We start from the raw sequence: 27994 nt of genomic DNA, 5'->3' as shown, positions 1-27994 counted from the left end.
CTCCATTCTCGATAGTACCTGAGTCCAAGGGACCATCTCCGATCGCCAGTTAAGGGCTTTAGTCCACAGCACCGAGCAACAGAGCATGTGTGCCAATCTCTGGGTGGGTGCAGGAGCGCCTGGGATCTTAGCAAATAATAAGCACATTTGGGGGGTAAGAGAGATTCTCGAATCAAGCATTCGAGAAATCACATCCGAGACCCTGCCCCACACCACAGACAACCGGCCACACTCCCAAAAGGTATGAAGCACGGTACCCGTCGCGTCACAGCCATGAAAACAGCGATCAAAGACTCCAGGATAAAACCTATGAACCCTGTCAGGGGTAAAATACCACCTGATGTGTAGCTTCACTACCGTATCCTGTTGTATTTTATTTGCAAACTTGCTTGGTATCTCTGAATATATATAGAAAATGCATGTGTAAACATGTAAACGTGCAGTTTCCTTTAAGCTGGCTACGTAGTCAAAATATGATCTGATGAATCAACATGTACTTCCTGTATCTGATGTCAGAAAGTCTTGCTGTCCTATTCCATTTAAGGTTCATTTTCTGCAAGAAGTTTTCTCACCAATGATAGTTTTGGAGGAGGAGGAACTGAGGGTAAAGAATACTGAGGTTCTCTTTCTCCACTTGCTTCAACAATCATTGACCATAAGCTGTATTTCCGGTATACCGATGAATAAGCTAAGGTTATGTTCATGAGTCTCTGAGTTCCATTACAATGTTAAAGTTACCATTATTGTATCGAAGAACACAATACCTGTTCCACATTACTGTACTTATACATCATCTTATTATTGTTGCTATCTTTTTTTTTCTTGCTAATAAACAATAAAAACTTTTGAAAAAAAAAAAAGAGTACTGAGGCATCACTTGGACAATACAAGTTGTGACTACTAAATGTGAGGCAATTTTACTTGGAAATCAGTTGGAACCTTTTATTTCCAGTTTGTCCGAAACCACATGAATGCAGCATTAGAGTCCACCTGATTTGATATACTGTAAGTTGGATGAATTGTTCAGGTAGATCATCACACCACATATTGTATTTGTCACAACATTTTATTGATCTGAAACATCAAAATTTGACTTTGAATTGCCAGCATTAAAAGAGCAATAATAAATGTGCTGATTAAAACATTTTCCCTTTGCAATCCATTTTTCATATTTTTGTGAAGTAAACTTATCATGATAAAAAAAAATGTCTCTCATTGCTTACCTCATTCTAAAACTGTAAGAAAATACATGCTATAAATCTTGACTTGGTTTCATTGCCATAGTTACGTAGTTAGTCTAAAAGGGAAAACAAGTATTTTTAGGAAAACCAGCTAACCATGTTATTCTATTTTTTTAACAATATATTTGAATTAAGATTAAAAAAAGGTTACAAAGAATTATAGGGTAAAGACAACCCAAGTATAAAATCAGAAGAGTGGATCAGGTGCCGCACTCAGGGCCGCTGTTAGAAATCATGGGGCCCCATACAGCCCACCTGACAGGGCCCCCTTTTAACCAAAACCTTTACCCCACCCTAGGCCCCGCCCCTGACCCCAAGTCGAAACAAAATGCAAGTTTGTTGCCATTTATATATGCGTGCGGAGCCAACATGTGCGCATTAGTAGTGGGGGGCAGTTTAAATTTCTTTTAAATTGTATTTTATTACAAAGAAAAAAATCTTCCACTGTATCTTTACATTTTTTTTTTTTTTTTGCTTTCACAAGGGATGAACAACATCCCTTGTAATAGCATGAGCCATGACATATCCTCTTTATGGAGATATCCGGGGTCTTTTAGACCCCATATCTGTCCTCTGTTCTCCAAAGCATCTGATCAAACCAAGATCAGTTAGATCAGATGCTTGTTCAAACCGGTAATGGCTACATGGGACCGAATCCGGAAGTTATAAAATCCTTGTCGCTTCTGGTTTCTGACGCCGCACAGGGAGGAACGACATCCACCCCTCTCGCTGTGTCCCAGGAACTGGATGCTACTGTTTGCCTCCCAAAGGCGGTAAAGGCAGGGGTAAGACCCCCTTCTAGTGATTGACCAATATCGTTTTTTTAATGCCGATACCGATATTTTGGTCATCGGATATCGGTATCGGACGATATCTGCCGATATTTTCGGACATTACATTTTTTTTTTTAATATCTACAGGAACTGTGGTGGCGGGATCTGAAGGTTTAAAAGACCCCAAACCCCTCCTCTGCACTTAAAAGAATTCAAAACGCCAAGTTTGTCTGTTTTGAATGGTGTAAGTTTTTTAAATTTGGCGCCGCCAGTACCCGGAAGTCATGTCATCACCACCCTCCTCTCCCCCCTCTTACCCCCTTTCTCTCCCTGCTGCTCTCTCCTCTTCTTTCTCTTTCTTTTCTGCTTTTTACTATCCTTTCACTTTCCTATAGGCTCTCTCTGACATTGGTTTTATGATGCAAGATGTTGTGCTATCAGTATGTTTTCTCAGACTTTTCATGACTGGGTGTGCTTGATGCGCACTGAGATGTTCGTGTACTCATTGATATTGTTCCATGGCTATTTGCCGTATTTAATGTCGGATTGTATGGTCTATGTTCTGTTTTTCTTTGTCTTCTTGAAAAATTTTTCAATAAACAGAAATTAAACAAAAAGAAGTATAAAGTAGCATATCACTGTGTCCTATGATCCTCAGTGTTATAATAATCACACAGGCAGTACAATAAGCAGGGGCTCTATCATGGCTCTGTGCCACATGGCTGTTGGGTGCTGACTTTGTCAACTTATGGCTGTACTGAGTGTTACAGACTTTAATACAGCACAGGCATAACAAAGTCAGCATCCAACCCAGAGTGACACAGAGCCATGATAGAGACCCTGCTTATTGTGCTGCCTGTGTGATTATTGTGCTGCTAATGATAACCTCAAAGTTGCCAACATTTGAAAAAAAATTCCAGGGACACTTTGCAGCACAGCTATTAATTACTTACCACACCCACTTCCCTGAAGCCCCACCCACTCCACATAATAAATTTCCGCGTACTTATCAGATTATAGGGTCTACTTCATAAAGAGAGAATTACAGGAAATTGAAAAGTGAATTGAAAACTTAAGGCCAAAGTAGCAGAATAATTCTCCCATTCAGCTGCACCACTTCTGCCTAAAGTTTAAAATTCTTATAACAAATCTCTGCATTTCTAAAGTGTCAAATGTGCTCAGGTGTGACCATGCAAAAAATGTAATATGTAAATTTAAATAAAGTGCAAGGTGTAAATAAGTATGATTATACTATTGTGTATAATTAGGTTTTATCGTACTTATTTACACCTTGCACTTTATTTATATTTACATATTACATTTTTGTATGGTCACACCTGAGCACATTTGACACTTTATTCACCTGTCTTGAAATTCAGCCCTCCGTAGGGTGATAATTTTCATTTACATAAAACAACGTGGCATCCTTTCTTTCCTAACACATTACCCAGCCCATACAAGTATAGATCCTAACACATTACCCAGTCCATACCAGTATAGATCCTAACACATTACCCAGTTCACACCAGTATAGATCCTAACACATTACCCAGTCCATATCATTTCCTAACACATTACTGAGTCCATACCAGTATACTGTAGATATCCAGCATGAGATTTTCCCCATTGAGGATTGAGGTCTGTTTTCAAAGTGTTTCCTTCATTTCTTTTATATATATATATATATATATATATATATATATATATATATATATATATATATATATATATATAAATATATATATATATACACACACATATACACATACACGGATGTGTACATAAATGTATCTAGAGCTAAAAAACATATACCGGTATCTATGTATCAATTAACAGGTGTAAAAAAATTATATCTATAAAAAACATTATTAATAGAAGTAATAATAATAATGTAAAAATATTGCATGCCATATAGAGAAGGAAGGGTCAGTATGAGAACAGCATATCATGCACCTCCAGCATAATAGCTCCTCTTCCTTTGTTACTTTTCTCTTGTAACTTTCTCTGTAACTTTTTTTTTTTTAAAACAAAGGAAAATAAGGTAATAGTCATACCCTCACTTCGCCACAAGATGGCGCTCGGTTCCAGACTGCAGGCACAGAGGTCGTGGAGTGTGAGGCCTCCAGCTTGTCGGAAGGTGCTCTGCCTCCCCCTGCTGTCAGATTTCGGAAAGTGCACCATGCTGACGCCCTGCCTCCGATGACTTATTAAATTTGCGACAGTCGGGAAGAGTGAGCGGGCACCGGGAGAGGGTGAGAGGGGGAGGGGAGCACCGGGGAGGGGAAGAGACAACCTGCTGCCAGAACTACAACTCCTAGCTGGGATGAGAGCGACACTGTGAAACAAAATACAAAAAAAAATATATATATACATTTATTTTAAAAACGGTAACAGGTAGCCTGATTAACAGGTCGTGATAAGGAAAATTACCTGGGACAGGCTCCTATTTGCCGGGATTGTCCCGGCAAAAACGGGACAGTTGGCAGGTATGTAACCTGCTGTGCAGTGATATAATAGGACACAGTGAGGATTCTATCCTCTAATTCTCCATTCACTGTGTCCATTGCAGGCGCACTCTCCTCCTGCTGCTCCCTGACAGCCGCTCAACTGCTTCACATCTCCTCAGGACAGAAGCCGGGAGCCGAACCGAGAATAGTAGTATCACTCTGCCGGCCGGGACTATTTGAATAGTGGGGCGGCATGACTTACATGCACCCTGAAAATAAAGGAATAGTCCCTGCACTGCGCTCACCTCCTGGACCCCTCTGTAGACCTAATGGGGCCCAGGAAAATGATATAACACCACTCCATAGGCAAGTAGGAGCAGGAGAGGAGTTTTGAAAGCAAATTTATTTTAAATGCTTTAACAAATCGTCATGCTGCCCGGGCCCCGCTGTGTAGCTGATGTGGGGCGGGCCGGTACAACAGGGCTGGTTGTACTGCCCTATCAGCGGCCCTTGCCGCACCTCTAACAAAGCATGAAGGTTGATGCAAATTATTAACATGTTCATGTACACTCCAAGACACCAATTAAAACAGTGAGGTTAGGACAAATTATTTCAAACAGACACATACTCGATTGAGTTCGGGTCTAAACCATGGTTCTGGGAGCCAGCGAGTCAGATTAAGCTCCATGGATGAGAATGTGGGTATGAGAGTAGAGGGCAAGAGAAGTAATAGAGCGTGTGGGAGATGGGGGGAGGATGAAGGGAGATGGTATAGAAGAATAGGTAGGAGAATCCAGGAGAAGGAAGGAAACAAGGAAGAAAAGGGAAGGAGGAGGAGGTCTCATCAGCTAAATGGGAGTAAGCCTAGATTCATACTATTGGCATATATATGCCACAAAGTCCGGACTTGTATTTTGTTTTTGACTGTCTAAGCATCCCTTTTTGCTAGAGGTTTACATTAGTTCATTTTGCAAAACCATGTACAGTAGACCTTTTCTTTTCTGATAATGTATTGAGTCTAGGTTTGCTATTTCCATTAGGATCACATACAGGAAATTGTTATGGGGGAAGGGGGTTGGGACTTTAAATGAGACTCCTGACCACCGGAGTCTCCATCCCTGTTTGCATGAAAGCAAGAAAATAGAAGCAAAGTTGGGACTTTAAATGGGGTGGGACCAGACCATAATAGATATATATGTAATGAAAGGGACACAGGATAATGTAAAATCGTATGTTTATTGCAAGTCTATAGACCAGATACTAATATAGCCAAATGTTCACTGAAACCGTGTAGCCCATGGTAATGGGGTACACCTAAATGAAACAAAGGTAAGTATACAAGGTCCAAGACAGAGGTACATGGTAATACATTATTATCCTGGTACATACAAATAGGTACATAGAGCATAAACAAGGGGTCATAAATACACAGTATAACAACAATAACTTTTAAAAGCTGACATAGCCTGTGTTGAACTCAACGCGTTTCGTGAAAAAATATCACTTCGTCAGGAGTAGGCATGTTGCAAGGTCTAAAGAGAATATACATGAATAAGTAAAATGAAATAAAATGGAAATAAAAATAATAAGCGAGTAGAACCACATAACCCTGTTAGGGGGGTAGAGCTTACACTGGGGTGGCGTGAAGTCCAGGGGATAGGTCTCACCCGGGAACTGAGGGGGCAAAGCCTGCGTGCGCCGCACAGTCATACCAATAAGTGCTAAGTGAAGTGAGATCCTCCAGAAGGGGTCGTAATATAGCCTCCACTGATGGTAAAGTATCCATCTGTAGGATAAATAGGGGTAATATAGATGTAAGAAAGTAATACTAATAATAATAGTAATGGTTGTACAAGGGAGCTGTTAATGAGATCCAGAGGAGCCAAGAGAACAAGGAAAGTGTAGCCAGTGATGATTACAAAGTAATGCAGAGAGCCACCAAGTAATATGGGAATATATAAGTAAACCACCTATGGTGTTAAGAATAGTATATATCATAGTGGACCACCAGATAATAAAGGGTGTGATAAAGAAAAAGTGGGAGCAAATAAGATAATAATGAAAGGGAGATATCCAATGTAAGATCCCCAAAGAGTATCCATGTAAGATTGTAGATGGGCAAAACCAAGGAAGTATGCCAAAAGGGTGTACAAAGAGATAAGTGTAGGAAACCAAAATAGAGTGATAGGTACCTGGGCAGGCGCAAAGGCAGGGATTGCACCCAGCGTCACACTACTGCACAATAGTATGAAGCCACCAAACCGACAGAGACGTCAGTGGAGCCTCCGCATTAATGCGCAAGATGGACAGCCACGTGACAGGACCTGGGCGCCACATTGTGACGTCATATCCCGCACGGGAATGCGTGGCGCCGATGAGCTGCGGCCGCCACCCGGCCTCCCAGCCTAGACCCCGCCCAACAAGGTCGGGGGGAGGGAAGGAAAGGAGGCGGAACAGGAAGCGGACGGAGCCCATCGCAGTTCCCGGGGAAGACACAACCCCGGAACACACATAAATCCAGAGGGCTTGTACATAACATAGTCATAGTAATATTGGTAATTTTGTAAGGAAAAAATAAAAATAATTAAATTGACAAAACGTGTATATAGGACCAAATTATAAGACCAGATATTGAAGGTATGCATGCAGCTAACAAAAATTGTTGTAATAAAACATAAAAATAGCGCTGGTAAACCACACCTCCATCCCTAAATCAATTGTTATGGGGGAAGGGGGTTGGGACTTTAAATGAGACTCCTGACCACCGGAGTCTCCATCCCTGTTTGCATGAAAGCAAGAAAATAGAAGCAAAGTTGGGACTTTAAATGGGGTGGGACCAGACCATAATAGATATATATGTAATGAAAGGGACACAGGATAATGTAAAATCGTATGTTTATTGCAAGTCTATAGACCAGATACTAATATAGCCAAATGTTCACTGAAACCGTGTAGCCCATGGTAATGGGGTACACCTAAATGAAACAAAGGTAAGTATACAAGGTCCAAGACAGAGGTACATGGTAATACATTATTATCCTGGTACATACAAATAGGTACATAGAGCATAAACAAGGGGTCATAAATACACAGTATAACAACAATAACTTTTAAAAGCTGACATAGCCTGTGTTGAACTCAACGCGTTTCGTGAAAAAATATCACTTCGTCAGGAGTAGGCATGTTGCAAGGTCTAAAGAGAATATACATGAATAAGTAAAATGAAATAAAATGGAAATAAAAATAATAAGCGAGTAGAACCACATAACCCTGTTAGGGGGGTAGAGCTTACACTGGGGTGGCGTGAAGTCCAGGGGATAGGTCTCACCCGGGAACTGAGGGGGCAAAGCCTGCGTGCGCCGCACAGTCATACCAATAAGTGCTAAGTGAAGTGAGATCCTCCAGAAGGGGTCGTAATATAGCCTCCACTGATGGTAAAGTATCCATCTGTAGGATAAATAGGGGTAATATAGATGTAAGAAAGTAATACTAATAATAATAGTAATGGTTGTACAAGGGAGCTGTTAATGAGATCCAGAGGAGCCAAGAGAACAAGGAAAGTGTAGCCAGTGATGATTACAAAGTAATGCAGAGAGCCACCAAGTAATATGGGAATATATAAGTAAACCACCTATGGTGTTAAGAATAGTATATATCATAGTGGACCACCAGATAATAAAGGGTGTGATAAAGAAAAAGTGGGAGCAAATAAGATAATAATGAAAGGGAGATATCCAATGTAAGATCCCCAAAGAGTATCCATGTAAGATTGTAGATGGGCAAAACCAAGGAAGTATGCCAAAAGGGTGTACAAAGAGATAAGTGTAGGAAACCAAAATAGAGTGATAGGTACCTGGGCAGGCGCAAAGGCAGGGATTGCACCCAGCGTCACACTACTGCACAATAGTATGAAGCCACCAAACCGACAGAGACGTCAGTGGAGCCTCCGCATTAATGCGCAAGATGGACAGCCACGTGACAGGACCTGGGCGCCACATTGTGACGTCATATCCCGCACGGGAATGCGTGGCGCCGATGAGCTGCGGCCGCCACCCGGCCTCCCAGCCTAGACCCCGCCCAACAAGGTCGGGGGGAGGGAAGGAAAGGAGGCGGAACAGGAAGCGGACGGAGCCCATCGCAGTTCCCGGGGAAGACACAACCCCGGAACACACATAAATCCAGAGGGCTTGTACATAACATAGTCATAGTAATATTGGTAATTTTGTAAGGAAAAAATAAAAATAATTAAATTGACAAAACGTGTATATAGGACCAAATTATAAGACCAGATATTGAAGGTATGCATGCAGCTAACAAAAATTGTTGTAATAAAACATAAAAATAGCGCTGGTAAACCACACCTCCATCCCTAAATCAATTGTTATGGGGGAAGGGGGTTGGGACTTTAAATGAGACTCCTGACCACCGGAGTCTCCATCCCTGTTTGCATGAAAGCAAGAAAATAGAAGCAAAGTTGGGACTTTAAATGGGGTGGGACCAGACCATAATAGATATATATGTAATGAAAGGGACACAGGATAATGTAAAATCGTATGTTTATTGCAAGTCTATAGACCAGATACTAATATAGCCAAATGTTCACTGAAACCGTGTAGCCCATGGTAATGGGGTACACCTAAATGAAACAAAGGTAAGTATACAAGGTCCAAGACAGAGGTACATGGTAATACATTATTATCCTGGTACATACAAATAGGTACATAGAGCATAAACAAGGGGTCATAAATACACAGTATAACAACAATAACTTTTAAAAGCTGACATAGCCTGTGTTGAACTCAACGCGTTTCGTGAAAAAATATCACTTCGTCAGGAGTAGGCATGTTGCAAGGTCTAAAGAGAATATACATGAATAAGTAAAATGAAATAAAATGGAAATAAAAATAATAAGCGAGTAGAACCACATAACCCTGTTAGGGGGGTAGAGCTTACACTGGGGTGGCGTGAAGTCCAGGGGATAGGTCTCACCCGGGAACTGAGGGGGCAAAGCCTGCGTGCGCCGCACAGTCATACCAATAAGTGCTAAGTGAAGTGAGATCCTCCAGAAGGGGTCGTAATATAGCCTCCACTGATGGTAAAGTATCCATCTGTAGGATAAATAGGGGTAATATAGATGTAAGAAAGTAATACTAATAATAATAGTAATGGTTGTACAAGGGAGCTGTTAATGAGATCCAGAGGAGCCAAGAGAACAAGGAAAGTGTAGCCAGTGATGATTACAAAGTAATGCAGAGAGCCACCAAGTAATATGGGAATATATAAGTAAACCACCTATGGTGTTAAGAATAGTATATATCATAGTGGACCACCAGATAATAAAGGGTGTGATAAAGAAAAAGTGGGAGCAAATAAGATAATAATGAAAGGGAGATATCCAATGTAAGATCCCCAAAGAGTATCCATGTAAGATTGTAGATGGGCAAAACCAAGGAAGTATGCCAAAAGGGTGTACAAAGAGATAAGTGTAGGAAACCAAAATAGAGTGATAGGTACCTGGGCAGGCGCAAAGGCAGGGATTGCACCCAGCGTCACACTACTGCACAATAGTATGAAGCCACCAAACCGACAGAGACGTCAGTGGAGCCTCCGCATTAATGCGCAAGATGGACAGCCACGTGACAGGACCTGGGCGCCACATTGTGACGTCATATCCCGCACGGGAATGCGTGGCGCCGATGAGCTGCGGCCGCCACCCGGCCTCCCAGCCTAGACCCCGCCCAACAAGGTCGGGGGGAGGGAAGGAAAGGAGGCGGAACAGGAAGCGGACGGAGCCCATCGCAGTTCCCGGGGAAGACACAACCCCGGAACACACATAAATCCAGAGGGCTTGTACATAACATAGTCATAGTAATATTGGTAATTTTGTAAGGAAAAAATAAAAATAATTAAATTGACAAAACGTGTATATAGGACCAAATTATAAGACCAGATATTGAAGGTATGCATGCAGCTAACAAAAATTGTTGTAATAAAACATAAAAATAGCGCTGGTAAACCACACCTCCATCCCTAAATCAATTGTTATGGGGGAAGGGGGTTGGGACTTTAAATGAGACTCCTGACCACCGGAGTCTCCATCCCTGTTTGCATGAAAGCAAGAAAATAGAAGCAAAGTTGGGACTTTAAATGGGGTGGGACCAGACCATAATAGATATATATGTAATGAAAGGGACACAGGATAATGTAAAATCGTATGTTTATTGCAAGTCTATAGACCAGATACTAATATAGCCAAATGTTCACTGAAACCGTGTAGCCCATGGTAATGGGGTACACCTAAATGAAACAAAGGTAAGTATACAAGGTCCAAGACAGAGGTACATGGTAATACATTATTATCCTGGTACATACAAATAGGTACATAGAGCATAAACAAGGGGTCATAAATACACAGTATAACAACAATAACTTTTAAAAGCTGACATAGCCTGTGTTGAACTCAACGCGTTTCGTGAAAAAATATCACTTCGTCAGGAGTAGGCATGTTGCAAGGTCTAAAGAGAATATACATGAATAAGTAAAATGAAATAAAATGGAAATAAAAATAATAAACGAGTAGAACCACATAACCCTGTTAGGGGGGTAGAGCTTACACTGGGGTGGCGTGAAGTCCAGGGGATAGGTCTCACCCGGGAACTGAGGGGGCAAAGCCTGCGTGCGCCGCACAGTCATACCAATAAGTGCTAAGTGAAGTGAGATCCTCCAGAAGGGGTCGTAATATAGCCTCCACTGATGGTAAAGTATCCATCTGTAGGATAAATAGGGGTAATATAGATGTAAGAAAGTAATACTAATAATAATAGTAATGGTTGTACAAGGGAGCTGTTAATGAGATCCAGAGGAGCCAAGAGAACAAGGAAAGTGTAGCCAGTGATGATTACAAAGTAATGCAGAGAGCCACCAAGTAATATGGGAATATATAAGTAAACCACCTATGGTGTTAAGAATAGTATATATCATAGTGGACCACCAGATAATAAAGGGTGTGATAAAGAAAAAGTGGGAGCAAATAAGATAATAATGAAAGGGAGATATCCAATGTAAGATCCCCAAAGAGTATCCATGTAAGATTGTAGATGGGCAAAACCAAGGAAGTATGCCAAAAGGGTGTACAAAGAGATAAGTGTAGGAAACCAAAATAGAGTGATAGGTACCTGGGCAGGCGCAAAGGCAGGGATTGCACCCAGCGTCACACTACTGCACAATAGTATGAAGCCACCAAACCGACAGAGACGTCAGTGGAGCCTCCGCATTAATGCGCAAGATGGACAGCCACGTGACAGGACCTGGGCGCCACATTGTGACGTCATATCCCGCACGGGAATGCGTGGCGCCGATGAGCTGCGGCCGCCACCCGGCCTCCCAGCCTAGACCCCGCCCAACAAGGTCGGGGGGAGGGAAGGAAAGGAGGCGGAACAGGAAGCGGACGGAGCCCATCGCAGTTCCCGGGGAAGACACAACCCCGGAACACACATAAATCCAGAGGGCTTGTACATAACATAGTCATAGTAATATTGGTAATTTTGTAAGGAAAAAATAAAAATAATTAAATTGACAAAACGTGTATATAGGACCAAATTATAAGACCAGATATTGAAGGTATGCATGCAGCTAACAAAAATTGTTGTAATAAAACATAAAAATAGCGCTGGTAAACCACACCTCCATCCCTAAATCAATTGTTATGGGGGAAGGGGGTTGGGACTTTAAATGAGACTCCTGACCACCGGAGTCTCCATCCCTGTTTGCATGAAAGCAAGAAAATAGAAGCAAAGTTGGGACTTTAAATGGGGTGGGACCAGACCATAATAGATATATATGTAATGAAAGGGACACAGGATAATGTAAAATCGTATGTTTATTGCAAGTCTATAGACCAGATACTAATATAGCCAAATGTTCACTGAAACCGTGTAGCCCATGGTAATGGGGTACACCTAAATGAAACAAAGGTAAGTATACAAGGTCCAAGACAGAGGTACATGGTAATACATTATTATCCTGGTACATACAAATAGGTACATAGAGCATAAACAAGGGGTCATAAATACACAGTATAACAACAATAACTTTTAAAAGCTGACATAGCCTGTGTTGAACTCAACGCGTTTCGTGAAAAAATATCACTTCGTCAGGAGTAGGCATGTTGCAAGGTCTAAAGAGAATATACATGAATAAGTAAAATGAAATAAAATGGAAATAAAAATAATAAGCGAGTAGAACCACATAACCCTGTTAGGGGGGTAGAGCTTACACTGGGGTGGCGTGAAGTCCAGGGGATAGGTCTCACCCGGGAACTGAGGGGGCAAAGCCTGCGTGCGCCGCACAGTCATACCAATAAGTGCTAAGTGAAGTGAGATCCTCCAGAAGGGGTCGTAATATAGCCTCCACTGATGGTAAAGTATCCATCTGTAGGATAAATAGGGGTAATATAGATGTAAGAAAGTAATACTAATAATAATAGTAATGGTTGTACAAGGGAGCTGTTAATGAGATCCAGAGGAGCCAAGAGAACAAGGAAAGTGTAGCCAGTGATGATTACTTACCTTTGTTTCATTTAGGTGTACCCCATTACCATGGGCTACACGGTTTCAGTGAACATTTGGCTATATTAGTATCTGGTCTATAGACTTGCAATAAACATACGATTTTACATTATCCTGTGTCCCTTTCATTACATATATATCTATTATGGTCTGGTCCCACCCCATTTAAAGTCCCAACTTTGCTTCTATTTTCTTGCTTTCACACATACAGGAAATGCTTTGCTACAAATTTATTTCTAAATAAAAGTTTGTTGTGTACAATGCGGTAAGGCAGCAAAGCTTACAGCAACTTTTCTTATCAAATACGTATTGCTTGCTTGAAACTAAACATAGCTTTTTACTTTGCTTTTTCTTTTACAGGTTATTTTGATCATGAGGATGAACAAGGATCTTGCGAAAACAAGTACTGTGGCCTTGGAAGACATTGTGTAATTAACCAAGAGACCAGACAAGCAGAGTGTGCATGTATGGAGCACTGTAAACCTCATTATAAGCCTGTCTGTGGCTCAGATGGAGAGTTCTATGAAAATCACTGTGAAGTTCACAAAGCAGCTTGTCATAAAAAGCAAAAAATATTCATGGTTCACAATGAAGATTGTTTTCTTAAAGGTGAGATAATAAGGCTTCACTTGGTTAAAAGACTATCCTAAAACTGATGTATTACACAATGTTTCTAGTGCTTTAATTTGAGCTATATCATCAAGGTATATCCAAAGCCAACATTTTTGAGGAATAGAAAATTCTTTTGCTGTCTGTGTCAAAATGAGGAGAAATCCTTCTGTTGTCCTGAATGTAAGATATAGATATGTGAGATAGATAGATATAAGATATAGCCAAAGGAAAAAACAGTTATCCGAACCTAGCCTAATGTAAAAAAAAATGGTTTCCTACTGAAAGATATAATTCCTCCTTCAAAGCGTGCCGTTACCCATCTTTCAAGAATACATATACTGTACACAAGTAGAAATAGACCAACATTCCCAACATAAAAGGTTCTCTTTATTTCATCTTCAGATTAAAAAACCCCACAAAGCAGAACTATACCATATACTGTATATTATTTTACTCCAATTACAAGATATGATATAAAATTAGTGATGGATGAACATCAGCCGAGGCGGTTCGCGAACGTCAGACGCAAATTTTCTCAAATGTCCGCGAACCGCAAGTGCGTGGCGGGCCCCATTGACTTCAATGGGAGGGGAACTTTAAAAACATTTAGGTCATATTTGCAGCCACAAAAGACTTGCTATCTGTGCACAAATAGTCCCACCACATGGACAATGTCATAACAGAAGTATTGCAATTGGAAAAGTTGCCCTAAAAATTTTTTTGTTTTTTTTTACAGCAAAAAAAATTGTTTTCATAAATCAGCCAGCACTGACAGCAGCCGGTATATACATGTCAACTACATATTGAGTCCATTCACACATCTGTAAAATGGGTCCGCATCCATTTCACAATTTGGCAGAATGTTTACAGACCCATTATTGATTTTCAATTCCAGTCTGAAAAATTAGGCATTCACAGGATAAAAAAGTAAGTGTCGCCACTATAGGCCCCAAAAATTAGCCCACATGCGTTTACCTGACAGCTAAGAACGTTTTATTCTGTAGCTGAAGGTACATTAGGCATTCACAGGATACAGAAGTGTCACGGAACCATGAACCAGACGTACAACAACAGATAAGTGAAAATAAGACAGCTTTATTGAAAAACAAGCTATAAAGCAAAAGTCCAAACGGATGGCGAAACCGATGCAGAGTCTTTGCGAAGCCAGGGGTCAGGAACCAGCAGGGTAGTCAGACGAAGCCAGGATCAGGAACCAACAGGGTAGTCAGACAAAGCCAGGATCAGGAACCAACAGGGTAGTCAGACGAAGCCAGGAACAGGAACCAGAAGTAGCAGCAGTCTTAGTAGCATGTGAACACAGGAGGACCAAGCAGGGAACTGAAGCCACAGACCTCCTATATATATGAGCTAGGCATCCAGCTCCTCCCAGTGGGAAGGAGGAGCCGCAGGGTGGGAGGCTACAAGAAACCCAGAAACCAAGATGGCCGCCAGCACATGTCAAACGAAGGAGAACAGCAAGAAGGTAAGACCATGACAGTACCTCCCCCTCAAGGGCCCCTCCTCCGCGGAGTAAAGAACGGTTTCTGAGGGAAGCGTGCGTGGAAGGCTCGGAGCAAGGCAGGAGCATGGACATCTGCGGAGGGAACCCAGGAACGCTCCTCTGGACCATAACCACGCCAATGAACCAAAAACTGCACCCGACCGCGGACCAGGCGTGAGTCCAGGATATTGCTCACCTCATACTCCTCACGATTGCCCACTCGGACCGGACGAGGCCGAGGAACCGAGGAAGTGAAACGATTACACACCAGAGGCTTCAACAGGGAGACATGAAACACGTTGGAGATCCGCATGCCAGGAGGAAGCGCAAGGGCATAGGCTACCGGGTTTACCCTGCGAAGCACTCGGAAGGGACCAACAAAGCGAGGCGCCAGCTTGGGAGTGGGCACTCGAAGGTTGAGGTTGCGGGTGGACAACCATACACGGTCTCCGGCCTGGTAGGAAGGAGCAGGCGCTCGTCTGCGATCAACCTGGAGTCTCTGGCGCTGCGCAGAGACCTCAAGGGACTTCTGGATCTGTACCCAAGAAGCACGTAGGACGGAAAGGTGATCCTCCACAGCCGGAATATCCTGGGGAGAGAATACCTCCGGTAACACGGCAGGTTGGAACCCATAGTTGGCCATGAAGGGAGACGTCCCAGAGGAAGAGTTCACCGCCGTGTTCCTGGCAAACTCAGCCCAAGGCAGGAGGTCAACCCAATTGTCTTGGTGATCGGAGACATAGCAACGAAGGAATTGCTCCAAGGCCTGATTGGATCGTTCTGCGGCCCCATTGGACTGAGGGTGGTAGGCCGAGGAGAAGGAGAGATGAATCCCCAACTGGGAGCAAAAGGCGCGCCAGAACCTGGACACAAACTGACTCCCCCGATCCGACACAATCTCCTTGGGCAAACCGTGCAACCGGAAGACCTCCCTGGCAAAAATCGTGGCCAACTCCTGTGCAGAGGGTAACTTCTTGAGAGGAACACAGTGACACATTTTGGAAAACCGATCCACAATCATGAGAATAACCGTATGGCCTCGGGATGCAGGGAGGTCCACAATGAAATCCATCCCCAGGTGTGACCATGGGCGCTCCCCGGTGGCTAAGGGTTGCAGAAGGCCCAACGGAAGGTGCCGAGGGGACTTACTCTGGGCACAAACGGAGCATGCCGCTACATATGCGGCGATGTCGGAACGTAGGGAAGGCCACCAGAACAGACGTGAAACAGCCCAGGACAGCTGATTCTTTCCAGGATGCCCCGCGGTCTTGGAGTTATGGTAGGTTCGCAACAACCGAGTGCGCAACTCCTCAGGCACAAAACATCTGCCGTTGGGTCTCCCAGAGGGAGCACCAGATTGAGCCGCCAAAATCTGCTCACCCAGGGGAGAGGTCAGGCTGGTGCGAATGGCAGCCAGGATCTGATTCGGAGGTATGACCGAAGTCGGAATCGACTCCTCCCTGGACAGGTCGGAGTACTGCCGTGATAAGGCATCAGCCCTGATGTTCTTGGAACCGGGTAGGTAGGAGACCACGTAATTAAAACGTGACAAGAACAGAGCCCATCTGGCCTGCGTGGTGTCAATCTCTTGGCCTCAGAGAGGTAGGTCAGATTCTTGTGGTCCGTCAGGATGAGGACCGGAACCACCGAACCCTCGAGCAAGTGCCTCCATTCTTTAAGAGCCTGCACGATGGCCAATAACTCCCTGTCACCAATCTGGTAGTTGCACTCCGCGGAAGACAGTTTCCGGGAGTAAAACCCACAAGGAAGCAGAGGACCCTCTGGTGTTCTACGCTGAGACAGAAGGGCGCCTACTCCCGCCTCAGACGCGTCCACCTCGAGGACAAAGGGCAACCCAGGGTTGGGATGCGACAGAATCGGAGCCGACACAAAGGCGGACTTTAGAGCCTCAAAAGCTCGGATGGCCTCGGGCGGCCAGACCTGGGAATTACTGCCCTTCCTGGTCAGATCCGTGAGAGGCTTGGCTAGCATGGAAAAGTCCCTGATGAACTTCCGATAATAATTGGCGAAGCCCAAAAAGCGCTGCAGGGAGCGAAGACCACTGGGCTGGGGCCACTGTAAGACAGCCGAAACCTTCTCAGGATCCATGGAGAACCCCTCAGCGGAAATGATGTAACCTAAGAAGGTTACCTGGGATCGGTGAAATTCGCATTTCTCAAGCTTACCGAACAGCTTGTTCTCTCGTAACCGTTGCAACACTCGTTTGACATCCAGAATGTGGGTCTCCATGGACTCAGAATATACCAAGATGTCATCCAGGTAGACCACCACACACTGCTGCAACAGGTCACGGAAAACATCGTTGATGAATTCCTGAAAGACTGCGGGCGCATTGCACAGCCCAAAGGGCATAACCAAGGATTCATAATGACCGGTCCTGGTGTTAAACGCGGTCTTCCACTCATCGCCCGCCTTGATCCTTACGAGGTTATATGCCGCCCTCAGGTCGAGTTTGGTAAAGACCGTGGCCCCTTTAAGGCGATCGAACAGCTCGGAAATCAAGGGTATCGGGTAAGCGTTCTTGATCGTGATGCGATTGAGACCCCTGTAATCGATGCAAGGCCTCAACTCACCGCCCTTCTTTTTCACAAAGAAAAATCCAGCCCCTGCCGGGGACGAGGATTTGCGAATGTGTCCACGTGAAAGCGCCTCCCTCACGTACTCCTCCATGGCCTCATTCTCCGCTACCGACAGTGGATAGACTTTGCCACGAGGAGGAACGGCACCAGATTGTAACTCGATGGCACAATCGTATGGGCGGTGCGGAGGTAGGGCAACCGCGCGCACCTTATCGAATACATCCCGGTACTCCTCGTATTCAGGGGGCAACAGAGAGTCCGAGGAAGTACACAGCAACTTGACAGGCCCATGGATGCAACTAGTCCCACACTGCGGTGACCACGAGAGGATCTCGGCCGATCTCCAATCGAAAATCGGATTATGCTTCTGGAGCCAGGGGTACCCCAAGACCACCGAGTAGTGTGGAGACGAAATAACCTGGAAGCAGACCGACTCTCTGTGGACGGCACCAATGGCTAACCCCACTGGAAGGGTCTCATGAGTCACGTGTGGCGGCAGAAGGGGTCTGCCGTCTATCGCCTCAAGAGCCAGAGGAGAACCTCGAGCCTGCAGAGGAATGGAATTGGCGGCAGCGAACACACTATCAATGAACAAACCACCAGCACCAGAGTCCACCAACGCCAGGGTCATCACCGAGCCCCCGACCCAGGAAAGGACAACAGTGATCAGTGGTTTGTCAACACGGGAAACCGGGGACGAGGAGACTCCACCCAAGATCTGCCCCCGACAGGATCTCAGGTGCGAGCGTTTCCCTGAAAGGTTCGGACATGCCAACCGAAAATGCCCACCGAGACCACAGTACATGCATCGGCCCTCGCGTCTCCGGAGTACCCTCTCCCCCTCGGACAGGCGAGCAAACCCCAGCTGCATGGGTTCACCCCCAGACAAGTCATCCCCAGGAGGCGTGGGAGGAGAGGAAGGCACGGGTGGGACAACAAAGGTAGGCGCCAATCTGTTAGGAGGCCTCCGCAGACTCTCCTTAAAGGAAGGTCTCTCCCTGAGTCTGGTGTCAATCAAAATCAGGAAAGAAATAAGAGACTCGAGCTCCACTGGTAGGTCCTTAGCTGCAACCTCATCCTTCAAGGCATCCGAGAGACCATGAGAGAAAGCAGCGACCAGAGCCTCATTATTCCAGCCCACCTCTGCTGCCAGGGTACGAAACTCAATGGCGTATTCAGCTACGGATCGTGAACCCTGTCTGATGGACATAAGGAGCTTCGCAGCAGAGGCAGCACGAGCCGGCACATCGAATACCTTCCGAAGAGAAGCAACAAAACCGGAAAACTCGGCAACCACCGGATTGTTGTTCTCCCATAAAGGGCTGGCCCAGGCCAAGGCCTTGTCCGAGAGCAGCGAGATTAAGAAGCCCACCTTTGATCTCTCAGTAGGAAAGGCATGTGGCAGCAACTCGAAATAAATGCCCACCTGGTTAAGGAAACCTCGGCACTGAGTTGGCTCTCCCCCAAAGCGCTGTGGAAGGGGGGCAGAACCGGACATACCCCGAAACACCGCGGGCGCAACAACAGGTGTCGGGGTAGACTCTGGCGCAACAACCGGAGCGGCAGTAGGAGCGGACCCAGGAGCGACAACCGACCCATCGGCAACGGGAGCGAAATGAACCGTGCGTTCAAGCAGGGTTTGCAACGCCACGGCGAACTGACCCAACAGGTGATCCTGCTGATCAAGTCTGGCAACCAGCGTGGGTAGTGAGGATGGCCCTGTACCGTCAGAATTTGTGGCCTGTGGTACCGTGCGTTCAAGCAGGGTTTGCAACGCCACGGCGAACCGACCCAACAGGTGATCCTGCTGATCAAGTCTGGCAACCAGCGTGGGTAGCGAGGATGGCCCTGTACCGTCAGAATTCATGGCTTGGTCCTAATGTCACGGAACCATGAACCAGACGTACAACAACAGATAAGTGAAAATAAGACAGCTTTATTGAAAAACAAGCTATAAAGCAAAAGTCCAAACGGATGGCGAAACCGATGCAGAGTCTTTGCGAAGCCAGGGGTCAGGAACCAGCAGGGTAGTCAGACGAAGCCAGGATCAGGAACCAACAGGGTAGTCAGACAAAGCCAGGATCAGGAACCAACAGGGTAGTCAGACGAAGCCAGGAACAGGAACCAGAAGTAGCAGCAGTCTTAGTAGCATGTGAACACAGGAGGACCAAGCAGGGAACTGAAGCCACAGACCTCCTATATATATGAGCTAGGCATCCAGCTCCTCCCAGTGGGAAGGAGGAGCCGCAGGGTGGGAGGCTACAAGAAACCCAGAAACCAAGATGGCCGCCAGCACATGTCAAACGAAGGAGAACAGCAAGAAGGTAAGACCATGACAAGAAGTAAGTGTCGGCCACTATAGGCCACAAAAATTAGCCCACATGGGTTTACCTGACAGCTAAAAACGTTGTATTCTGTGGCTGAAGGTACATTAGGCATTCACAGGATACAGAAGTAAGTGTCGGCCACTATAGGCCCCAAAAATTAGCCCACATGGGTTTACCTGACAGCTAAGAATATTGTATTCTGTGGCTGGAGGTACATTAGGCATTCACAGAATAAATAAGTAAGTGTCGGCCATAAAAGGGCCCAAAAATTAGCCCACATGAGTTTAGCAGACAGCTAAGAACGTTGTATTCTGTGGCTGGAGGTACATTAGGCATTGACAGAAAAAAAAAATTTTGGGCCATGAAAGGCCCCAAAAATAGGCATTCAATGGACATGAAATGCCTTTTTATACCGCTGTATTTACAGAAGACAAGGACCATAAATTGTTGTGGGTGGATGGCGGTCTGGCGGATACTTGTGGCCTGTCATGAGGAATTTCAATGAAACATGGTCTACTGGTAACATGTGTTAAATTCCTCAGAGATCCATGCCTCATTCATTTTTATAAATGTGAGGTATTAAACACTGTTATGAGCTAGGCGAGTGCACTTATCAGTCACGATCCCCCCTGCTGCGCTGAACGTCCTTTCGGACAGGACACTGGATGGGGGGCAAGCCAACAGTTCCATTGCAAATTGTGCAAGCTCTGGCCAGAGGTCAAGCCTGCCCACCCAGTAGTCCAGGGGTTCATCACCCCTCAGAGCGTCCACATTGGCCGTTAACCAATGTAGTAGGTCACGACGCATTTCGTCACAGCTGACGTCTTCCTGGGGGTACGAGTGGCGTGCTGACTACACCACTTATATACCATAAAGTAAGTACCGCCCCTGTCTGAGCTGCAATAACACTCAACGGGGGCCATGTTTGAGAATGGAAACATTGTCAGTACTTGCGGTAACCAACAACCGTGCTGCAATTGGAACACTACACAAGACCGAGGGAAATAATAGTTATACGGCCATCAAGCAGCAACACGGTATATTTAAATTCAGCCCACCTTGATTGTAAACTGTTGTTAATAATCTGTATATATACAGTATATATTGATGGGCACCATATTTGATCAGGGAAAATTTGCCCATATTCATAAAAAAGCAATACTGGGGAGTAAATGAATCAAAATACAACTAATGCATAGTTGCATTAAACTCAATAGATCGGGCAATAACCCAAAAATGACCAGACAATATAAAAAACATATCAGCCCAGACGATGATGTCATGATGGCATCAATCATGCTGCCCCAGACCAAAATTAAATTAATTATTTAAAAAATAAATTTAAAAAAATTATATATAAAAAAGTTTATTAAAAAGTCAAACATAGGACTCAGAGGCTGGCAAACAAAGATAAATTAAGTAATTACATAAGAATACAAATATTGCATTCTCTGTCAGACAAACCAGCATGAATGTTGGCAGGTTGACAACCAAAATCTTATAGAGAATTAATAATCAGTCATATTGGTCCTATAATGCAGAATATAAACCCCAAAAACTTATATTAGCATTAACTGAATCAAAACATAACTAAGTATATGCTTAGTGAACCAATAAAAAAGGATGGCAATGAACTAGAACAAATCCCTAAATTGAGAATATTGTGACTCACACGAAGTTCACATAGATCAATAAACAAACTTGCATAAAATTCACAAATTGTCAATAAATGCGTTTACATCTGTGTCTACATTTAGACCAAATGGTGTAAAGGTTTTAACCCTATATATCCAGGACATTTCTAATTTGGATAGACCTCTGACTAATGGTTCCCCTCACCAGTGGGGGCTGAATTTATCTATACCCAAAAAATGGTGTTAGAGGGGTCTTTGTTGTGTTTCAAAAGATAATGTTTGGATACAGAATGATTTTTAAAACCCTTCCTGATATTTGCAATGTGTTCATTGATACGAACAGAAAGGGGGCGTTTAGTTCTGCCTATATATGGCAGGCGACACGGGCACTGCAGTAGATAGACCACCCCCATTCTAGAACATGATATAAAGGGTTTAATAAGGTGTGTCAAACCCGTGCAAGTGGATGTAAAGTCCTTGATGCTTCTCTGTTTGCATTTGTTTACAGAGCAAACATGACACCTGTTGCATCTGTAGTAGCCAACCAGGCTACCAAGAAAGCTAGGTTTAGCAACGGGGGGAATTTGGACATTCAGGGCCAGTTTATCTCGAAGCGTTGAGACCCCTTTGAATATGACCCTTGGTTTCTCTGATAGAGCACCACTTAGTACTCTATCATTTTTTAAAATATGCCAATGCCATTCCATTATATGTTTGATGGTTTTACATTGAGTAGAAAAAGTAGTGACAAATGGCAAAGAAAAAGAAGAAGAGGAATCAAACTTGTTAGATCGTATCTTTGTTTGTAATAAATCAGACCTATCCAGAGAATCAACTTTTTTTGCGTCATCACGCAAAACCCGGAAGGATGGGTGAGAGTGTATTTCTATGAATATAGTGCTATTTTATCTACTGAATGTGTGCTCTTTTCTTTTTACGATTAAAGTGTTGTTTACATATTACTCTATGGAGGCTTTTTTATTCCATATACAGTATGCTAACCCCTGGATGGTTGGTGTTCATGCTATATGGCCTAAGTGTGGTATATGGTGGAACATCTATCCAGTGACAGTCCCTGGCATTACCTGATCCATACCGGCTCCTCCATCTGGACCCATTTGAAATTTATGCTGATTGGTGTATTTATTACCATTATCTGGTAAGCGCACTGGCATGCTTTACTGACAGATGCACCATAGAGGAGAATCTTTATCTACTGCTGTGGTGGAGGACTTTTTATCATTTTTACTCTATGCACAGAGTTTGTTTGGGACTTTCACTACCCTTAACTATTTATATGCTAATTTGTGTTTCAATTTTTTAAACACAAATTTTCTTGATTTTGTCACTATTTTTCATTACTAGAGTGCACATTTATTTATATACTTGTTTGCATATGTAATTTATATATTTATTTGGGTTTGGCACTATACTGTTTAGTAAGAGTGCACATTCACATATTGGTTGTATATTCATTTATTTATTCATTTGTATATACAGTCATTTATAGCGCAGCTTTTAATTTGTTTACTTTTGCCCAGGTGATATCCCACTATTTAGCTGCAGCTTCTCCTTTTTCTTTTATTTGCACGGTTTTATATCATATTGATGATGAGGCACTAATATGTAACTCTGATGGGCACTGATAGGCGACACTGATATGAAGCACTGATAGGCACTGAAAGGTGGCACCGATATGCAACATTGATGGGCACTTTTTGTGGCACTGATAGGCGGTGCTGATGGGCACTGATAGGTGGCACTGTTAGGCAGTACTGATGGGTGGCAATGATGGGAACTGATGGGTGGCACTGATGGGCACTGATAGATGGCACTAATAGGCAGCACTGATGAGGCACTGACAGACATTACGAATGGGCACTGATTGGCATTTTTAATTAGCACTGATTGGCATTCCTGGTGGACTCTAGTGGGCATCCTTGGTGGGCTCTAGTGGGCATCCCTGATGGGTCTGCACATATAATCAATGATTATCAGTGCAGGCCCCCCCCCCCCATCAGGAGACCCCCCAACTGGTTCTCCTCTACTCGCGCCTTGTCAGCGCGAATGGAGGAAAGCTGATAAACGGTACTTCCTGGTTACGATGTGACCAGCTGTGATTGGCCACAGCTGATCACACGGTAAAGAGCCTACGTCATAGGCTCTTTATCGGGATCGGAGATGCGGTGTGTCAGAGTGACACACAGCACTGTGCATCCTCGCGGGTGCGCGCGAGTGGCTTATCCTGCTGGACGTCATATGACGCCCAGTCAGGATAACTAAACCTCTTTCCGGCCATCATTCTGCTATATGGTGGGCGGGAAGTGGTTAAATATTTGCAAATAATACAACAATCATACTTTTTTAATTATACCAAGCCTCTTCTACGGATGTAACAGACCCTGTTTTAAACACAGAGCTATTACAGAATAGCAGGAGCAGTGTATTTTTTGCTTGCTGCCAGAAATGTTTTCTGATGTCCAACTAGCAGTGGCAATAAATTGGACTCTGCAGGAAGTGCAGAGCTGCACCAAAGAAGACTCTGTAGGTAGAAAATATGGGGTTGATTTACTAAAGGCAAATGTTTACTTTGCAGGAAAACACTGAAAAGTGAATAGTCTATGTGCCTTTCATAAATCAACTCCAATACTGTGCAAAAAAATTGCAGGAGGTATACACTGACAATGAGGAATCCTCAGGCTATCCTTTAGCCAGGTCCTACATATCATATACCTAGGAAAACTTTGTATGTAAAGAATATGGATTGGATTTACTAAAGGCTAATAGACTGTTAACTGTGCAAAGCAATTTTCCCCTAGCTTAGCGAATGAGGTGAAGCTCTACTGACTTCCATCATCCAATACCGTGCAAGCGAAAACACTGTAGCATAAAGATAACACCACACACTGTATTCAACTCCAGTGTAATGTAATTGAAAGATAGGCTTCAGCTCAAATCCTCGCCCATCGGTCACCCCCCTCTAAGGTATTTCACCTACATTGAACTTAATTGTGGAGGTCCCAGGGATTAGAGATGAAGGGCGTCTTTCATTTACCTTACACTGGAGTTGAATTAAGCGCGTAGCAGTACTTGTATGCTATATTATATTTTGGAGCGGGATGTGCTCTATCTCTGCCAGCAAATAATACAAGTGTGTAAACCTTGGAGATGGATACTGCAGGCTTGGAGCAGGGCCAATCTGTTAAGGTATTTAAAAGCAAAGTAAATAAAGCCCCAGTATAATGAATAAAGTCACACCAGAACTTATGTGAGGAGCCTACATGTTACGTATTTACTGTATACTTAAATAAGTTAGTGTCTCAATTCAAAGGATCAAAAATATGCAACTTAGAGAAGTTTGCATTGCTAAGTAGTGGTAGAGCAATCCTTATTTATTTTCGTACATCATGTGACACAGAGCCATAAATCATAACATAGGGGTTATATAGCCACCTTTAGGTGAAGGACACTGGCAACCAATCAGAAAGGATGTCCCCCTATATAACCCCTCCGACACAGTTTTTTTGCCAGTGTCTGAAGGTATTGGTCACTGTGGAGAGTCTCTCCACATTTCTTTTCAAGGAAGAAAGGAGATATGCTACTAAGAGATGGTATCTGAGCCTCGGGAAGCAGATATGAGGTTTTGCCTGTAATGCTATCCTTTTTAAGTGCTGGACCTTGGGATCCGGACCAAATACCAAACCCCAAAAGTGCTCTGTGCAGGTTGCTCTACAGGTCCAAGGCCCCTCTAAAACAAGGGTACCCAGTCCTTGAAGGTCTCCAAGACAAAGCTCACCGTGATGGGTGAAGATTGTATTCCTGTTTCAAAACAGAAGGACTGGTGAGTCCAATGTAAAGTATTTATACATAGAGCAAACTTGAAGAAAAGAATTGCTGGCATAATTGCAGATTGTAAATATTTTATGCACCGTTCTCTTTAAAAAGATAACAGAGACCGAGTGCCATGTGAGTCTCTGCATGAGACTATGGATGTTAAGCCTAGGCAAAATACATCCTGTTAAGCATTATTTATGTGCTTGTTTTTCTGACACACTGTTTTCACCCTGTGCTGATTACCTGAGAGGTATCAGCTGTGACAAACCAATGTGTGCATGTGACTGTGGATTTTAAGCTATGCAAAATACATCTTGTTGAAAGCTCTGGCTTTTCCTTAGGGATTAAGGTGTCCTTTTATGAACGGGTGAATTTTTTTCTCCATTGGCTTCTCTACAGTTCTCCGGGGAAAATGATCACATCTGGCACCCCTTTTATGAATGGGAGAACTTCAGTTCGCCCAGGGTGATCAGAGGAGAACGGTTTTCTCGGAGATCTGTGTAGAAGTCAATGGAGCGTCTGTAATCTCGTGAGACAAAGCGAGATTACAGTAGTATGAAAATCCCTCGCGCGCTTTAACAAGCAGAGATAAATTATCACTGCTGAGTACACGAGGTTATAAATAATAGTCCCCTTACATAAATATGTATATATATACACTGAATACACACACACATACATTGTATATATATATACACATTAAATATATATCTACATGTATGTGTGTATATATATACATGTATATATATACATAAATATGGCAGGGGGACATGATTACTGTGTTGGGGGGTCTGAACGAGGAAGAAGGAAGTCCATAATCTTCCTTTTTCCCCCTCAGTTCTCCCCCGATTCTGTCTTCACTCCCCGCTTCACAAGCTCCAGGCTGGTGAACCCGGGAGTGTGAATTCTGGCACAGATCGCCAGTGAAGTGCTGGGATCGCAGCTTCATAGCCTGGCCATTTCTGTGTCTGTCAATGACAGATTCCCATGTGAAGAGATGATCAGCGGAGAACATGTTCTCCTGCGATCATTTCTGTTTCATAAACTGAGAATGATCGGAAATGAGCTGTGATCAGCAGGATCACTGCTCATCTCCATTTCATAAAAGGACACCTGAATGTGCCATTTATATCAAATGTGATTATATGAGCTTGTGCAGCTGTGGGATAATGCAAAGTTTGTTTAAACATTATTTCTTTGCCTCTTGTTATCAAACTGTTTTCTTGCCTTGGGCCGATCACCTGAAAGGTATCAGCTGTGACAAACAAAATTCAGTCTAAGCTGCTCTCATCCCATGTGTTTGCTGTTTTCGTTTTGTCACATAAGCGCACGCATGTTCGTCTCCTCCCTTGATAGCGTGTCTGTGGCGAAGGACTATTCGCGTGCGTGTGTGAGAATCTTCGCCTTTATGTATGTACAAGCGTACGCCGCATGGAGGGCATGTTGAACACAATTAGCGTGCACGTGGATGCCACATAGCCCACCACGCATGCACAGTACAGCATAAATTAGCACAATTTAGAATTAACTGTTTCCAACGTGCTATCCTCTGCTGAGGCTGAAGGGAACACAGAGCAGAAGTAGCTGGGTTGCGTGCATTACTGTGGGTGTATGTTTACTGGCACAAACAGGTCTTGTATCTTGGGATAATCAGTGCTGTGTGCGATAAACTTTATAAGCTTTGCACAAGCCTTGGATACACATAAGTTAGTACCTCAAGTTTGTCTTGCTATAAAGCAATGTCTGCCCCAAAGAGGGCTGGGGGAGGCACAGTTGGAAGTGGCACTGTGATGCAACCATCAGGCCTTGACGGTCCTAGTCGTGCTTCCTCTGTGTCTACACCCCCTGAACAGCCAGAGGAGACTAGCCAATCTGGGCCATTATGGTTATCAGGCATAGTAGCTACCCCAGGTGCTTCTGCCACAACATACGTCACTAAGGACAATTTGACATCGGCATTAGCCGACCTTGAGGGTAAGATTGCTGACATGATTGCAGCATCACTAAGAGGGAAGAAACATGATAGATCCCCCTCACCTGAGCCACCCCCTGAATTCAGTTCAGGATAGGGCAGAGGATTTGGAAGAAGTAGCTCATGAAGATCCTATAGTAGGTCAAGCTGAGGTTTCCACTTCTGGGGAGTCAGGGTCAGAGAAGTCTCTGTCAGCCTCTCAAACCCAGAGATTGTTGGTTCAGCATCTTACTGAAATGGTCCGGTCTGGACACAAATTTCCTCCCTTAGAGACAGCTGAAGTCTCCATTTCCTCTTTAGGCTCATTGCGCCCTCTTCATAGCCCTTGGACGTTTCCCATACATCCGCTCAGGGAGCAAGAAATGTATAATGATTGGGACCATCCTGATAGGATTTTTTGTTCCTCCTATAAGATTTTCATTATTGTATCCTATGGAGGAAAAATTTTACTAAGAAATGGTATATACCCACTGTTGATGCTGCCCT

General features: G+C 43.9%; 1 protein-coding gene across 2 annotated transcripts in view; it reads left to right on the top strand.

Annotated features, from left to right (window-relative positions):
* Positions 1-27994, top strand: part of FSTL5 (follistatin like 5) — a gene marked incomplete at its 3' end in the record, with an annotated part of 983490 nt that overhangs the window by 423355 nt on the left and 532141 nt on the right. For both annotated transcript variants that reach the window (XM_082261833.1, XM_082261832.1), the window contains exon 4: positions 13389-13637. In XM_082261833.1, coding sequence (XP_082117959.1) covers positions 13389-13637 — 249 coding nt within the window. The remainder of the gene's footprint in view (positions 1-13388; positions 13638-27994) is intronic.

Source organism: Pelophylax lessonae (assembly GCF_965119305.1).
Source record: "Pelophylax lessonae genome assembly, chromosome: 1".
NCBI lineage: Eukaryota > Metazoa > Chordata > Amphibia > Anura > Ranidae > Pelophylax > Pelophylax lessonae.
The sequence above is the reverse complement of the archived record's forward strand: the minus strand, read 5'-3'. Positions and strand labels throughout refer to the sequence as shown.